Below are 13,025 nucleotides of genomic sequence, written 5' to 3'. Positions count from 1 at the left end.
AAGCTGCTTTTACATGTATTAGTCATAACATCATTTGAACACTTCTGACATCTTGTAAAGAATCTGAATAATATGATTATGTATATAAGATAAAGAAAACTGAATTCTTCTTAGTACCACCACAGCCTGTTGCAATTCAAGAATAGCTCCATCAGCTAAATTACAGTCATGTAATTGATTTATGCATTAAAAGATTATTATGCAAGGGAAGTATCAAATTTGACTATGTTTATATCTAGCCTTTTGCCTCTCAGTTACACTCAAGTCGCTTAACTTCAGCAAAGTGAGGTGACACAGTGAAGTTCTAAAGCACTTAAAGAAAAACCTTGATATTGAACAGTAAAACAGTTAATTTCTTGAGCTAAAATAAATCAAGTCTTATCAGTAACTGTGAGGGTTCTCCTAAAACATGCTGAAAAAAATAGTCACCAGGATAGTAATAAAAACATCATTTGGCCTTTCCAAAATTTGGAAATTTTCAAAGCATTTGAAATAAACCAATAATTCTGCAGCATGTGACAACAGATTAATTAACCTCTAGTATACAATAATCACACTTGTGTGCACAAGTAACTGACAATTGTTAAGAGACTCCAGATACTTCATCGTGAGATAAATGGAATTTTATTTTTAGGGAGAGTGATTCCTCTTTATAATAAATGTATAAAAGTGCAATATCTTAAGTATTTACTGCATGCAAGTATCTTTTTTTTTGTTGTTACCATCATATAAAGTAATCTTATGCAATAGTTTCTGCAAGAATACATTTGAACTTATTGTCAAATTAATGCATCTCTTCAGTTGAGTGCCAGCCTGATCATTACATTAACCACCTCATACAGGACTGCAGGAAAAAAGCCAAATTTTCAGCAACATTTTAGCAAACAGCTCTCTACTGACATTGCAAAATGACATACTAAAATGGCAAGATTTGGCTCATGTTTGCCTACTATGTTTGCAACTATAGTATTATAGTTCATTTTTTTTCTGAAATGCCTGTCCAAAAGTCTAACTGTATCTGCCTCTGATTATAGGAACCTTTTGAAGCTGCTCTTATTCACAATTTGTCTTTAATGCAGCCAATATAATCAACTCTGTAGTGACTACCAGAATTCAATCTGGTATGTCAAGAAACCTTCTCTTTGTGGCAAACAGGATAGAGGAAAGATACCAAAAAATTAATCAAAACAAAATGGCAAGAGGAACAAGATTAACCAGAAAGTGCTTTCCTCTTCAGCTCTACCCACACCATCAGTTGCTGAATTTTACCAGACCAATTTACATTTAATTCACAAGGATCAGAAAGTATTCCAGAGTGCACATACATAAAGCAATACTGTATTTTCATTAGATGACAGGAAGCAATTAATGAATGAGATAAATGAGGGTGAATGGAGAAAGAAGTGCCTTGGACAAGAACACAGTGAATCTTGAATGTCTTGCCCAGCAACACAGCATTTCAAATAAGATAGAAAACATTTTCTTTTTAGAGCTTACTGGAAAATAACTAATTTTGGTTTGTTTGGTTTTGTTTTGTTTTGTTTTGTTGGGTTTTTTTGGCTTTGTTTTGGGGGTTTTTATGGTGAGATGAATAAAAATCTAATTCTTGTATTTTTCCGTTCTTAACACTAAGCGTGACTTCCTGGCATCAGCCATCATTCTCACTACCTGTATGTTGCATTTAGTCCACATACACAGAAACTTGTGATTCTTAAAGAGGAGCAAGAAAGAGTTTTCCTTGTTCTTTTCTTTTTTTTCTCTTTTCTTTCTTTCCTTTTTTTTTTTTTTTTTTTTTTTTCAGAATAAGTATGCAATCAAGGCCTTTAAAATTGAAAAGTGCAGCATCTCCAAGTCAGAACAGCTAATAGCCCACAAAGTGCATAACATGGAGGGTTTAGAAATGACAGCACTATGACTAGGTTTTCATGGAGAAAAGTGCTACTCCCTTTTTTCCTAATTTCTAAGCTTTTGGGCCACACAATTCTACCTCTTCCATTTGGTCATCTTAACACTTCTTGGAACCCTTAGTCAGCCAAACTGGCTGAAGCCCCTGAAAATTAGACCAATAATGCCGCTAAGTAAGAAGAGCAAAATTAAGGTGTTTTTTTTCCACTCCCATTCATTGACAAAGCAACAGGGCTGACATAAGGGAAAGCTCAGAGCAGATGAAAACCTTAGGAGGGTAGCTCCCTTTGCTAGTAAAGAGCTGTGAGAGGCGGGCTCTTGCCTTTGTATCAGATACTGACACCAAGTGTGCTCCTGAGGATCTGGCAATTGTGTATTTTGTGGCAGTTTATAAATATTCTGGAACTCCTAGGTGTTCGGGACAGTATCCTACAAAGTGCTTGGTAATTTGGTGAGACAATCAAAGTATCTGATGTTTTAATCACAAGTACGCACAACTTATCACGCAGATACAATTTCTACATCTATTTCACGTATCTAAAGGTCACAACTTACACTGTAGTTTGTTGACATTATCTTCACTGAGACACAGACATAAAATAAATCCTTCCCTAGTGACTGATCCTTCTCCCATACATTCTGCAACTGGAAAGAAAAATGAGGAACCATTCAGTCTTTTCCTTGCTTAGGCAGACTGTTTGCACTCCAGGAATCTTTACTCAACTGTTTTGTTCACTTAATAAGAGAACCAACTAATTTTTGCAACTCGCCTGAAATAGAAATACTATTTCTTCAATAATGATAATCTAAGCTCCACTGATTGTTGACCAGGTATGAGTCAAACTCCTGAAAAGCAGTACAAACGCCTTTTTCAGTTACTCCTATCATGATTCAGGTGAACAAAAAGATCAAAGAAACACACTCTTGCAGCAGTACTGCAATCCAAAAATCCTTAAGACATTTCCTCACTGTCTGCAAAGTTTTCTTTTCCTGAGGCATATGTTTTATTTCTTTTCTCCCATGCTTCTGAGTTTTCATTCTACACAAGCCAAAAAAAAAACCCCAAACCATTTATAATACTGTCAAATTACCTTCTCTGTAACAAATGTTTTGAACGTCTGGCTGTAACAAAAATATTCTAGAAATTTTAATATTTAGACAATGATGACGGAGCATGTATCATTAAAAAGTAATTTTGGAGTAATACATCTATTCAACATTTACCATGATAAGAAGCATTTTAGGAGAACAATAAGCCCAAACATTTCAGAAAAACTAAATTTCAAGGAACGAAGATGTGGCCAAAACTACTGTGTTTTTAACCAACAACATTTTTGAGAGGCAGAAACTGTACAATATTCGTTTTCCAAAAAAACTATTTCTGTCCCTCAAGCAACACACAATACATGCATTTAAGTGACACTTTAATAACAGCAAATGTTATTTTAAAATACTCTTAAGTTTAAAAATGCATCTCCTCACACTCCTTCCTTAAAAGAAAAAAAAAAATTAAATGTTCAAATAAGGATTTCCTGCAGCACAGGAAATCAGCTTAAACTGTATTTTGACAGAAAAAAACAAACCTTCAACTGATTTACATTAAACTTAATGTATCTTTTGACACTGTTTTAAAAATCTCTATTCCATTCTTACCTGCACATGACTAATGTGAAAAAGATCAAGATAAACTACAGTAAAATTCTTCAGTCATCCAAATTGTGACCCCAACGTATTGACTAGACAGAAAAATTTGTTTGACTGATAGAACTCAAAATGCTATAGGTAACCTGAAGGAAAAACAGAGGAAATATCAGTAGCTTCACTTCTCAAACTAAAGCTACTGGTTTGCAAGATTTCTACTAAACTAACAAGCTGGGAAGGCTTTAGTTGTTTAATGTCTATTAAATTCTAGAATTTGTGGTTTACATCAAAAGAGAGACTGTATTTGTAAAAGTGTCAATTTCTAAAATACCATGATTTATTAAATACCAGGACACTTAAATTTTCTAAATTACTCAAATCAGTCTCTCCAAAACATAGCTATTTTACTGATCTCTTAACTAGAGGTAGGTCATGTGTAGGCCTTGTTAATATGCTGTGAACACTTCATTAGTTCACTAATGTAATAGTCTGCAGTATAACTATGCACAGAGCTCCAAGAATAGCAGCACATGTGACAAATGTCTAAATTTTATTTTATTCATGTGGGTTAACATGTCTTTGTTTTCTCCTAATATTTCATTCTTTTGTGAAGAATGTTTACAAGGAAAGGATCATGAGGTTCAGTAATCTGAAAGTCTTCTGCACCTTACAACTCAAGGCTGGGAGTCTAGCAATATCTATATGCAGCCCTTTTCCCCCATAAAGAGTTTTTGCAAATCATGCAGTCAATTCTGACTGTTATCCAGCATTAAAAGTCTCTTCTCCACCTCAAACTTCAAAAAATGATTCACAATCATGTGGCAGTATGATTATAAAGTACAGTCCATACACCTTGACAATCAAAAGAGACTGAATTATAAAAAGTAAACTGCCCTTATAGCTGCATCATCCTACATCTGTAAGGACAGTGCCAGTTAATTCGTGAAAAAGGCAAGTTCCAGGTTTCTGTAAAACATGTATTACAGCTTTCTTGTGCTAGTGAACATTTAGAATACACAGGTTCCCAAGACATTTTCCTTCCCTCCTCCCCATCTGTAACATTCAAAGAAAACACATCATTTTGGCAAAGTTAAAAGGGTTTCTGCCTTGATGTTTTTGCCTTCAGCTTCATGTAAGAGGCACAGACTTCAGGACTTAAGCACTATAAGGCATAGTAGAAACCACCAATTTGAACAGCAACACCACCACCACCACAATGGAATATACTACAAGTGGGAACAGCTGTGTTATTTAAAAAGAAAATGTTTTGTAAACTGTCATACTGCAACGCTGTGTTAGGTGATTCATGTAAAGCTTGCCTTGGCATGCTGAATATTTTTTTTTCCCAGAACATGCTCAAATGGTCTAAACATTGCCACAGGTTCAACTTACCTAAAAATACCAAAAAATGGCCCAGTGGCACACACTCTTGAAAACTTTTGCAATCACAATATAACTATAAAGCATGAGTAAACGTTTGTTTTGTTTTATACAAAACTTGGAACCACATTTCCTTCTCCCCCACCCAATACCCTATAAGAAACAAAAAAAAATTAAAAACCCCCCAACTTTTGTTAGACACCACTGTCTGATGTTTTGTTTGGTTCTGTTTTTCTTTCTTTTTTTTTTTTTTTTTCTTTCTTTTTTCCCCTCTTTTTTATTTTTAAAATTTTTTTTCTTCCTATTTTTGGCTACAGTTCCATTTATAGCACTGAATCCAATGTAGGCAGTGTATTCTCAGCTTAATAAAAGGAATATTATCAACAGTGGAACTGTGAAAACAGAAGCTCTGTTGCATTTATAGCATGACCACGACCAATTTTGTTAAGCTCTATGTAAGAAAGAGTCACTGCTCTGATCCCCTATTCAGAATGTCAGTGTCACTTTTTATAACCTAGATATATCTGCTTTAGTTTCATTAAATAAAACACTTTAACTCCTTAAAATCTTTAACAATAGTGACTTTTTGGTTGTTGTTTTTATACCTAAGGTTTCTGCAGTTTCTGAAAGACTGATCAGATGTTTTTCATTTTATCACAGTATTTTTAGGGCAACAGCATATATGCCTTAGTACTTACGTACAATGGTTTGAAATATCTCTGAATTTACTTTTCCAATAAAGCTATTAGAAAAGTGAAAATAACATAATGTGAATCAGTCAAATAAAAAATTAAATTTCTATTTGAAGCTTATGTTCCAATATAAGATATAATGGCATACGTTCTTCTAGGATTGTTTTCTACAGCTGTATAAAGCCCTGACAAGATCTGAGCATTGTTTTGAACGTGAATCATCTCTGTCTTGGTGTTTCCAATTTACTTCTACTCAGGAATGTGCAAATGATTTTATACAGCACGATGCTAGTACCGCTCTGCACTATAGTATTTTGTTTTGTAAATAAAAACAACAACAAATCCCTAGTCAGAAATAAACTGACAAAATTTACATTCTTCTCTCTTAAAAAAGTAAATAAAATAACATTATTTAAAATGTGAATTAGCTATAAGACATACAATACAATTACATAGATACATATCAATACAGCACATTCAATTTGCCAAAAATTAATGATTACAAAGCCAATATGGATGCTGCCATATATATATATATATGTATGTACAATGATTATAGCATTCATAATTGCACTATACCTACAACCAGTTTTAAATTACAAGGTGTTTAAGAGGGAGCAAAAAATAGCAACTTCTTATTATCATTCTTTTGGATTTGAGAGGGTTAAGGATGAAAAACATCTCATTTGTATTTATTGTTAACTTTGGTAATTAACTAATAAGCCATTCTTTATTCCACCTCCCATCCACTGCTATGTGGCAGCTGTTTTTGTTTTAAGTGCACTCTAGTGCCAGTTGGCATTATAGATAATCAACCCAATCACATGTCTGAACTCTATAGAGTTTTCTCACTAGCAATCATGCACCTGGTCAAAAAACACCTTTCAACCTAAGCTGCAGAATAAAGGCTCATCAATGTGTGCTGCACTTTTGTTGTTAAAAAATTGCACATTTGTTTCTAGAATGATTTTCTCACTGCTTCATTTGCATTTATAAATCTCTTCTAAGGAGCATTGAGAAAGGCTGTTTTGCAGGAAAGCCTATCAAATGCCTGTGAATAATTAACAATCAACTCTATCTGAAAAGGTTCCCGAACGTATTTCTCATCAATAACTTCTTGTAATACAACTGAAGGTGCCTTGACATTATTACAGAAAACAAACTCATGTCATAACTGACAAAATGACAGATCTAAACTCTTTGAATTACTAGACTACATGTGGGTGCATGGTACACCTCATAGCATGTTCACTTACATATTGGTTTTGGCATTAGAAAATGGTACACTTTCTAAAAAAGGGAACATATGAGCTGAAACTGTGTGTGTCAATCATTTGGCAGTTGATTCAATCAGGTCAGTCCCCAGCCCATCCATCTGGCATTTCAATCAGTATCTTACGTTTCAAGAGCATCGGTTTTATAAAAAGCCAGATTTGGCAACATGAATTTTGTACAATAAAAATAATTTTTCTACTGTGGAAAAAGAACACTTAAAAAAGCTCTAACTTAAGAAAAAACATCCCACACAACAGAGAAAAACACTGTTCAGGCTGTAGTTACTGGGGAAAATGTAGTGTCTATGACTTTTCTATTTGGCATTTGTGAATAAAAGAAGAGAGAAAAAATGGCACATGGCAATTAAATAGAGGTTCTAACATATTCCATGTACATCCCAGATTCTCTCTTAATTACGTCATTACTGTCTTCTGTGCACCTTTCTTAACTGTAAAACTATGGTAAAATTTATTATCCTTAGACAACTGTAATTCTGTTTTGAAATCCCAATATTCTAGTGTCAGAAGTGAAGACAGAATGAAGACACCCATGTAAAGAATTTAAAAATCACAGTATCAATACTTTTTGATCCTTCAAAGAAAGTACATACTGTAAAATTAGAATGACTGATGACTTAAACTGTGATGATAGTGTTTTCCTGACCAAATCACTCAACAGAAAATATTTCACCCAGGAATGCAACTGGGAGAAAAAAAAGGCAATTGTACCTTTTAAAAGATAAGGGAAGTAGGAAAGGAGGGGGAGAAAGGTTTAGGAAAAGAGGAAACCAGCTCAATTTTGCTTCAATAGCAGAAAACTGCTATTCTTTGTAAATGTACGACTGAGAATTTGAAACACACTGAGTCACAAGGTTTTGCCTAAAAAATGAGGAAATGTGCTGTGAATGTACTTCAGCATCTTTTGTTTTTCCTCCATATACTTTAAATAAAATCATAATATTAACTACAAACTCTGTGTACATTCACAGAGTCCAGGCCGGCAATAAATTAGTATTATGCAAATTGTTTTCACAGATTATAATACAGTCCCTCTCGCGTATCTTCAATCACGGAAAGTAGGTTTGGGAGGACCCCCCAGTACAGTTAGACCAGGTTGTACTCCTTCAGGTTTAACTGTAGGATTGTGTCCTTGACAGCAGCAAAGACGAAGCGGATGTTCTCTGTGTCTGTAGCACATGTGAAGTGAGAGTAGATAATTTTGTCACTGTCTGGATTCAGGTCTACGAACATCTTCAGGATGAACTCTCTTGCTGCCTGTGCATCCCGCTGTGGTCCTGTAATAAAAGAAATGCAGTTTTCTTAAAGTCAATTTTGTATTTCCACTTCTTTAAAAGAAAGTAAGGAAGGCTTAGTCTGTGATCTCCACAGAAGAGAAGATGTGGAACCTTTTACTAATCAACAGTATCATATACTGGCTACATTCCTTATGGTAGGCAATATTAAAAATAAAGGAATGAAGTTTCAGAAGTTCACCAAGTCAGAGCTGCTCTTTTGCTGCTGACTATCTTCTTTCTTCACCAAGATAAATGACCTGTGATTTATAAATTACAGGTGATTTATAAATCCACAGAACAAAAATATAAAAAACTAGCTAAATAATTAAATCTTTAAAAGTTAGTAGAAATTATAAATGTTCAGTCTAAACCTACTATATTTAAATTGTACTTCAGTTATTTTAGCATGGCAAGATTTACTAGTTTTATATACATTTTTGTAGCAAGCATAGTGAAATTTTACCCTTAACTGGGTCAGACATTGTCATCAATAGAACTTAATTCACTTTAAGTGATGATAAAATACACAGCTGCTCTCCAGCTGAAACTGTTGCCTGCAAAAGGCTCATGCTCTAACCAATCAGTTGGTATCTAAATAATGTATGTTAATGATCCCATCAGATCTGAATTAAGGACTATCCTCAGAAGGACAGAGTCAATCTAACCAAACTACATTTTCAGCTTGAAAGATCACAGAAGGTAATTACTACCAGCCTGGAACAGTGAGGATTCATTCATGTTCACGGTCAAAAGAGCACCACAGAAGCAAGAACATAAGCCACATGCTGTTAAATTTTAAATTTAGATGGCGAAGTGTTTCTGGTCTAAGTAAGAGATTTAGAAAAGAACTATCATATGAGTTAGTAGCTTTCTTGCCCACTGCTCTCTCTAATCAGCAGCTTTCCATGTCTGGCTCTAAATGATACCATGAAGATCTATGTAAGTGCTACATTAATATTTTTCTCTTCTTTTCTCCCGAACTACAGCCTCTTTTTGTGTCTGCCCTCTCTCCCTCTCACAGCCAGCCAGTCAGCTGTCTAGTAGTAGCATGCAAAGCATGTCTTCATGTGATACACTGGCCTAGGAGGATGGCTCAGCCTCCCTTTCAAAGCTCGTACTAATGCACTGTGCAGCAGAACCCCATAACTCAATTTAATCTGTCCAATTTGCCACCCTGGCCAGCAGTTCTCATCCCTAGGCTACTCTCTCCCTTCTGAAGGTGAGAGAAGCAATACAACTGAAAAATACTTATTTCTGATACCTTCGTCATATCTCCCACTTCCCACATCCCCACTGTACTGGGACAGAAGAGGGGACAACATGGTGACCTTTGCAAGCCACAGACCCCACCCTGCCACCAGAAGTAATCACATCAAACTAACTTTGTCTCTGGAGTTAGGTCCTGCAAGATCTGCAGAATCAAGAAACAAAAGATTCTCAAACACTTGCAGGTTTTCACTACCACATCCCTGATAGTCCATAATGTTTTTTACCCTTACCAATGGCAAAGGACGAGATAAACAAAGTTTCTGTGAACTGGTTGAATTTTCTTTTTTTTTTTTTTTTTTTTTTTTCCTGGACAAGCATTTTACACAGGTTTTGTAACAGAGCAGACTTAAAGGTCTACTTACCTTTGGGATGTCTAGGGAACTTGTTACACAAAGTAAATTCAAAAGAACAAGCATATTTCTATCCAACTGCCAGTTCTCTTCTGTACATTACTATGAAACTAAATTTACACTGACTTAATAAATAATGTGATCTGATCCTGCAGGCTTTTTTTTGTTCTCTTCCTCTTTAATAGAAAACAAAAAGTACATTTTTCCCATTATTACTTTCCATATTTGAACATGAGAGTTTTAATCTTTTTCTCAGCTTCCCAATCAGCTATTCCTTCCTGGTGGGACAAAATCAATTTTCTTTTTAAAAAACAGGAACATTTCGTTCTTTAGACCTCTTTTTATATGAGTTTGATTTTCCTCTGTCACCAAGGCCTCATCCACTCATCTACCTCAAAATGCTTAGCTTTTCCCCTCATGAGAACTTCCTCAAAGTACAGCTTTAGTAGAAACACTTATATAGCCCAGATTTTTTTTTTTTATGGACAAACACATTAACTTCATATAATTAATGTAAAATTAAAACACAATTTAAAAAGGTACAATAAATGGGTGCAAGGGGTGGTTGCTTGTCTCTCTGAGTGTTACAGAGAGCTTATGACACTTCCCCCCCTTAGGTATTCAAGCTTACATAAAAGCAAACCTCAAAACACAAGAAATATAGAAGACTATAAGTACAACTGAGGAATGTGTTTCTATTTCTTTTTAACTCTTGTATTTCAATTTAAACCCTCATCCTAACTTATGAAAAATGTCAGAATGTGGTTCAGTACTAGTATGACAATACTCACCTAAAAGTCAACAATTTCCTAGTAAGGGTTCTGCCATCTGACCCGCAAGTCATTACAGTACAAAACAAAATATTAGTAGTCTAAAAATTCTGCAAAAGTTCAATCCCATTTTACAATTTTCAGTATTTTTTTAAGGAACATACCAAAGGTCTATCTGTCCAGCATGTGGACAAGGCTAGCACAATTTGCCAGTACTACAGCGTAAACAGAGCATGAGCTCTGATGTCATTATACTTACCGTCATACTCAGGAAAATAATCAACTAGATGGGAGTACATAATTTTCTCCTCTAGTAGATCTTTTTTATTTAAGAACAGAATAACTGAAGAGTTCTGGAACCATGGATATGTGATAATTGTCCTAAAGAGAGCTTTGCTTTCTTCCATTCGATTCTGGAATAAAAAAGAGAGCAGAATTTTGTGATAATGAGATTTAATTTTTTTAAATAAATTCATGCATTTTCACTCCATTTGGCAAAAAGATCCACTTCCTGTTTTGCACTTTCCTACCAATATATAAGACCCAATTAATTAAATTAAAAGTAATAAGCAAGCAGTAAATTAAATATTCAAGCATTTTCCTTTTCCAAATTCAGCTAGTTAAGCGTAAGTATTCTTTAAAACACTAGCCAAAAACATGAAAGTTTTAACAGGTACATTTGTGAAGTCTGAATATGCACAGATACAATTAGCCAACACACTAGTGGTTATTGAAATGCAAGTGATTAATGGCAGAGACACGTACAACAAGACAACCAATTCAAGGTTTCAGAATATTATTGATTTTACATGCCTTTCTGAAATTTTGAATACAGAGTACAGCAATTCTTAGAGATCAGATTAAAATCATTTCAAGTAAATTTAAAACCTAAGAATACTTTGTCAATATCAAAGGTTTATGACATAGAATTTTAAAAAACTATAAATTGTTTATTTTGTTTCTAGCATTGCAGCCAGATGAAGAATTGTTTGCACCTAGTGGACTAATACATTCTTATTGTTCAGAACCCACTAACCTACAGAAGAACGCAATGCTTATTCTGTAGGAAGAAAAACTGGAAAGCAACCATCCAGCTCAGTTATGCCTTTACCAGTGCACCAGCCAGTCAAGTGTGACTTTGGGGTTGCTGACAACCAGGTACCAGCAAAGAGACCCTCAGGACAAAAGAATGCATGTGCAGAGGGGAGGGACCAGACATCAAGGATTTTGGGGAGATGCTACCATATGTATGTTTATTCTGGGACAATCAATGAATACATATGTAAAATACAACATATAAACAGAAAATGTCATGTGCTCAGCATGCACAGTATTTGGAGGAGCTACCCCCTCGTGCATCTGGCCAAATACAGAATGCCTACTTCTTAATGCAACACTGAGGCTAAGGAGTTTAATTTTTACTGATTTTTGGTAACAATGTCACTGGATTAGCCTTTAACTCCTTAGCTGCTCCTGAAACCACTTTGCATTATAGCTGAAGTACCAGCAAAGCCTACAGTTATTTCTATTTCTAACACTCTTCTGCCATTGTAGAATAGTGTTACACTTTAATTAGCTCTGAACTGTTAGGCTGACTTGACCTGGTTAATACAGAGCCAGAGCAAATATGGTTTGAAACACAGGAACTAACTTACTTCTTTTATTATTTTTACTTTTTAAAGCTGTAGCCTCTTGAAAAAGACAGTTGCACCACCAAACAGGGCTCCGAAGAATAAGAACATGATTCTGCAGATTCTGCTGTTGCTGAGCCATACAACAATCACTCAGATAACTCACACAGTTTTGCCATACGTGTATATTTACTTTCACTAATTTGCATTTTAGACAGGCCAACATAAACATGAATGGGAACTTGAAAAACCCAAAACAAGCATAAAACAAAAAAGGAAAACAAAAAACAAATAGTAAACTAATTCAATTTTGTAGTAAAAGTTGATACTTGGTCTGTTAAACTTTATTGCATGTTGCTGTGGTGAATAAAAATAGCTGAATTTCTATACTGAAAAACTAATGCAGAGTAATAAAACATTTGCTTCCATGCAGTCAGATCTCATTACTCATACTAATTTCAACAGTGCCAAGACTTCACTCTGAAAGGAAAGAAACACTTATGTCAACACAGCTGAGCACAAAACCTAACTCCTTAGACTAATTGTTAATAAGACGATATTTTCTTCTCAACATTCTGTATACACTTCTTCTCTTACTAATACCTTAAGAAAAGGCAATGGGAACTCCACAGTTGAGTTATATCTGTTATATGGCCCAACTCAAAAAGTTCAGCTCCATGGCACATATACAACTCCAGAAATACTTGATGGCAAGTATTAATATCTTCTTCACCAGACTAAACAAGCTCAGGTCTCTCACACCATCCTCACAGAACACTGGCTCTGGGCCCTTCATGCTTTTCCCAACAGACAAGGTG

At 34.9% G+C, this 13,025-nt stretch overlaps 1 protein-coding gene across 1 annotated transcript in view; it reads right to left on the bottom strand.

Annotated features, from left to right (window-relative positions):
• Positions 1 to 1,526: 1,526 nt before the first annotated feature.
• Positions 1,527 to 13,025, bottom strand: part of LOC130264857 (guanine nucleotide-binding protein G(q) subunit alpha) — a 113,246-nt gene continuing 101,747 nt past the window's right edge. The window contains exons 6-7 of the mRNA XM_056513446.1: positions 10,836 to 10,989; positions 1,527 to 8,187 (exon numbers count right to left, since the gene is read on the bottom strand). Coding sequence (XP_056369421.1) covers positions 7,997 to 8,187; positions 10,836 to 10,989 — 345 coding nt within the window. The 3' untranslated portion in view covers positions 1,527 to 7,996. The remainder of the gene's footprint in view (positions 8,188 to 10,835; positions 10,990 to 13,025) is intronic.

Source organism: Oenanthe melanoleuca, chromosome Z, assembly GCF_029582105.1.
Source record: "Oenanthe melanoleuca isolate GR-GAL-2019-014 chromosome Z, OMel1.0, whole genome shotgun sequence".
Taxonomy (NCBI): domain Eukaryota; kingdom Metazoa; phylum Chordata; class Aves; order Passeriformes; family Muscicapidae; genus Oenanthe; species Oenanthe melanoleuca.
Note: the sequence above shows the minus strand (reverse complement) of the source record. Positions and strands in the feature narration are given on the sequence as shown.